The 4613-nt window shown below is 56.7% G+C and overlaps 1 protein-coding gene across 2 annotated transcripts; it reads left to right on the plus strand.

The window, feature by feature from the left end:
* The first annotated feature begins 887 nt into the window (after positions 1-887).
* On the plus strand, positions 888-4226 carry CSF2 (colony stimulating factor 2). 2 transcript variants are annotated; one of them, XM_074312189.1, is made up of 5 exons: positions 888-1402; positions 1954-2167; positions 2269-2307; positions 3015-3140; positions 3926-4226. In XM_074312189.1, the coding sequence occupies exons 2-5, from the start codon at positions 2009-2011 to the stop codon at positions 4031-4033; spliced, it is 432 nt and encodes a 143-aa protein (XP_074168290.1). In that variant the 5' UTR covers positions 888-1402; positions 1954-2008; the 3' UTR covers positions 4034-4226. The 2 variants fall into 2 exon arrangements, with proteins under 2 accessions (XP_074168290.1, XP_074168291.1); XM_074312190.1 differs by having other exon boundaries at positions 888-1067.
* The last annotated feature ends 387 nt before the right edge of the window (positions 4227-4613 follow it).

Consider the following 4613-nt stretch of genomic DNA (forward strand, 5'->3'; position numbering starts at 1 on the left):
TTCCTGCAATCCCCACTCCCCAGCCTCTAGGGCCCTGACACAGACATCTGCATCTAGTGTCCTTGACCTTGTGCCCCCTGAGAGCTCCCTGGAAGGGGCTGAGCAGAAGCCTCACAGAAAAGGTGGAGGAAGGGCCAGGGCCTGGACATGCCAGACTCCCACCCCCACCCTGGCCCTCGAGGAATGTTCCACCAGGCTCAGAAGGCAGGGTGGCCTCATGGTGGGTCCCATACCACTGGCAGGAACCCCAGTGGGGTGTGGAGGACTAAGCCCTGGCTTTTCTGTGCAAAGGCAGCAACCCGCCTGCCACGCAGTGCAACCTGACAGGGCCCAGGCCCAGTGCTCAGCCCCCTGCTCTCCGGGGCGGCAACTGGAGGCCAGCAGTGTCCTGGCTTGTGTCCAACCCCACCAGTCTAGGCAGGATCAGCCTCTGGGGCCCAGAAACATCACACCCAGTGTGGGGAGCGCCTCCCACATCAGAGTGGTACCTGCAGAGGCCTGGGGGCTCACACAGATGACCTCATGTGCAACGCACCTCCCTGAACACACCAGTAAGTACCAATACATCTTACCACACAGGCACACAAACACTCAGAAGGGCACACGTGGACCCTCAGCCCTGCAAGTCTGAAACTCACAGCATGGGGCAGTTGTGGTGCCAGGCGATTGGCAGACTTAGTGTGGTGATCACATCATGGGGGACATAAATGCCTAATCACTATGTTGTGCTCTTGGAACTAATATAGTATTACATGCCAACTACACTTTCATAAAAAAATTTTTAAAAAAAACAACAAAAAAAAATCCAACCTCGTGCTGTCCTCTCCAAACTCCATTGTGAAAATCAAACACTTCTCAGCCTCTCAAGAGCCTGTGGCTTTTCCAGAAGCAGTTCCTGTTCCACAAAGAGGCCTTTGGAGCTGGAGGTGGGCTGGGGCAGGGGCCATGTAGGAAGCGAAGCCTGGAACACCTGGGTAGAGAGGACACTGTGCCCTGCACCTGGCGTGGATGCAGCCACGACCCCGCAGCCAGCCCCCGGAGCTCCTGGTGCCTGCCAGGGACTGTAGGTAGGAGTGCAGTGCCCACCTAGAGGGGCAGGCTGCCCTGCAGAGGGAGGCGAGGCTCACATAGCTCAGAGGGAAGAGTCACTCAGCCAGGTGGTGCTGGAACCAGGGTTCATACCCAGGGTCGTGACCCACCCCAGCTGAGACCCCAACTCACCTCTGCGGCTGGGGGATGAATATGGCTATGGAAACCAGGACTGGCTGTCCGATGGGATCGCACCGTGAACACTCTGCAGTCTTGTTGGCTGGACAGGCACATGGTTGTCACAGGGGCTGTAGGGAAGAGGTCCCTGGCTGAGGAGCGCTTGCCAACTGCCCTGGGTCCTTGGTTGGCTGAGGTGAGCTATCATAGGACCAAGCCTTTTGGCAGAAATCTGCCATGGGGGACAGTGGGGCAGACCTGGGAGAGTCCTCCTCACACTCAAGTCTCTCACAGTGGGCAGCGGCTCTAGGAGGAGAAGGGAAGGCTGGGGTTGGAATGGGCCGTAGGGTGGGCACAGCCAGCCCAAAGAGTTCTTGGGAAAACAAGCAGGATGGGGAACTTGGGAGTAGGATCCCAATCCAGCATCTCCCAGGCCCTGCCCCGGCCACTCTGGGTCAGGAAATCCAAGCTGTGCCCAGAAGCCTCTCAGAAGGAGGGGGCAGCCTCAGCGGGCTGTCAGACTGCCTAGGGAGGGCTGGAGAGGGTACTCAAGGAGGCAGGCGGGTGGGCTGTCAATTCTTGGAAGGTTCATTAATGAAAACCCCCGATGGTGACCAACTGGGGAAAGGTTCACCTTTCCCATGTGTAGCTGATAAGGAGCAGGAGATTCCACAGGTCAGGTAGTTCCCCCACCTCCCTGGTGTTTTGTGGTCACCATTAATCATTTCCTCTCACTGTGTGTATAAGAGCCCTTTGCCAGTGAGCCCAGTGCTCAGAGAGAAAGGCTAAAGTCCTCAGGAGGATGTGGCTGCAGAACCTGCTTGTCCTGGGCACTGTGGTCTGCAGCATCTCCGCACCTACCCGCCCACCCAGCCCTGCCACCAGGCCCTTTCAGCATGTGGATGCCATTAAGGAGGCCCTGAGCCTTCTGAACCAGAACAGTGAGCCGGCTGCTGTGATGGTGAGTGAGGGAGGGAATGTGGGTCGTGCCTGGCCCACCTCGCTGGCCTGTACTAGCTTTGCCTGTCAGCTTGATAACACTGCATTTTCCTTTTTCTATAGGATGAAGCAAAAGTTGTCTCTGAAATGTTTAATCCCGAGGTAAGATGCTTTTCTCTGACACACCTTCCCAGAGACCTCTACCTTTGGGGAGGGCTTCATTTTATATGGCTCCTCCCAGAGTTGTCCACTTTCCCTCAGTCAGCCGGCTGCCAGAAGGGGGTGTGCTCAGGAAGCCACTGGCCTTGCCCCCGTGGCAGTCACATGAGCTCCATTATTATCTGAGCAGCCAGAGAGATCTAGCATTCAAGGGGCCAGGAGTCAAGAGGGGACAAGTGAGTAAGCAGGGGTTAGTTCATGAGGCAGGGGCTGTGGGCTTGGGGCGCTCCCTGTACCCTGAGACTAAGCCCTGTGGAGACAGGGTGCTGGCTACAGAGGGGCACAGAGGGGTTTTAGAAATAAGCCTTGCTTGTTCACAGGGCAGGTCCGGGTGATGCCCTGCCCCCTTCTCCCTGGTGGGGGGATAGTGACCTCGTTTCCTAGGGGCTGGGACCCTCTTGACATGCTAAGCCAAGGGAATGTGGCTGTGCTGGCTGAGGGTGGCCTGAGCTGAGTGGTGAGGAGCCAGATTCATGCCTGCGATGGACAGGGGCACAGGGCAGTATGTCTGACTGGACCTGTCTGAGACTAGCTGGGAACCATCCTGTGCCCCTCCCAGGCCCTACTCTTGAGGGACAGGGACGAGAACAGGAAGAAGGGATGGGAGGGCACTTGGCCACTGCTTACCAAGGAATGAACATTTCCCACAGAAGCCGACATGCCTGCAGCAGCGCCTGGCGCTGTACACGCAGGGCCTGCAGGGCAACCTCACCAGGCTCCGGGGCCCCTTGACCATGATGGCCAAGCACTACAAGCAGCACTGCTTCCCTCACAAGGTGAGTGCCCGCGTCAGGGCCCCAAGCAGCAAGGTCTTAGTCTAGGAGGGTGAGAACTGGCAGGGAAAGACAGACCTTTGGGTGTGGCTGTTCAGGACCCCAGACAGTGTGTCACCAGATTAGTAATCACTAGACCCTCCAGAGAGGGAGCAGCCCAGCCCGCTTTCGTCTCTAGCAGTTCTGGCGCGGAGCTCTCTCTGGAGCCGGCAGCGCTCCCTAGTGGCGCGGCTCTGCTCTTGCTGTCATCATTAATGAGGTCAGAGATGAGGCAAACCCAAGGAAACTCAGGGCCTGCCTAAAACACAGAGGAAGTTCCGGGGCCCAGCTGCCACCTCCCAACAGGACTTTTGCTGGCCCCTCCTGGGACTCCTGGATTGCATGCGAGCAAGAAGCAGAGCACGTCCAGAATGCACAAAGGTCCTGAACACCCCTTTCCAGTGGGAAGCGAGTGAAGTCTGTGGCCTTGACTCCTACTCCTGCCCCTTCAGGGCTTTCAGAGCCAGCCTCAGTCTAGCTGCTCTGTCCTGGCCTAGGACCAAATGCCCAGCAGACCAGCCTCAGGCTGGAATTTTGTCAGGTCCCTGGCCCCAGCTGCCATTGATAGAGCTTTGTACCCTTTGGGTGACACATGGGTTGCAATATGTCACCTGGCCGAGGTCAGCAGGCAGGCCTCAGACAGCCTTCTGGCCTCTGCGTTCCAGAGGCGGCACATTAACACGCTGCTGCTCCCCCCACGTTACCCACTCAGGCCTGGGCTCCAATTTTCTTTGTCTTTTATCTTTAAGGAAACTCTCTGTGACACCCAAACTGTCACCTTCAAAACGTTCAAAGAGATGCTGCATAACTTTCTGCTCATCATCCCCCTTGACTGCTGGGAGCCGGTCCGGAAGTGAGGCGGCCAGTCCAGGAGCCAGTCCTGGGAGCTCACCTGGCAGGGCGCTGCCCTCCCCCACAAAGAGCCAAAACTCTGGACCTTCACCTTGGAGGGACTGCAGGCTGGGTCAGGACCCGGGGGGCCATGGACTTGCTCTGAGCCACGCTGACCCTGATAAAGGCGTGGTAGGGGTGTGGGGGAGTTTTACACTGGCAGGGACCAATAATATTTATTTATATATTTATGTATTTTAATATTTATTTATTTATTTAAGCTCAAAGTTCATATTTATTCAAGATATTTTACCATAATAATAAATTATTAAACGTTTGGTCTTATTGTGCAGTTTTGCAGTTTGTTTTCACCATGAGCAAATGCTAGTGGTGTTCTCCTCCCCACAGGGCAAGGAGGGAGGAAGCGGGGAGGTGGGGGGAGGGGCAGGGCCATGCACTGTCTTGGGGCAGCCCTGTCAGAGCACAGGGGACGGAAGGGGACAGCCGGCCTGAGTACAGCATTCTTCACACCCGGACGTGTTTCCTGGGCTTCCACCACAGAGAACCCAAGGAACCCAGCCAGTGGGGAAATGTGCCCCAGTGCAG

Source organism: Rhinolophus sinicus, linkage group LG10, assembly GCF_036562045.2.
Source record: "Rhinolophus sinicus isolate RSC01 linkage group LG10, ASM3656204v1, whole genome shotgun sequence".
In the NCBI taxonomy this organism is placed as follows: Eukaryota; Metazoa; Chordata; class Mammalia; order Chiroptera; family Rhinolophidae; genus Rhinolophus; species Rhinolophus sinicus.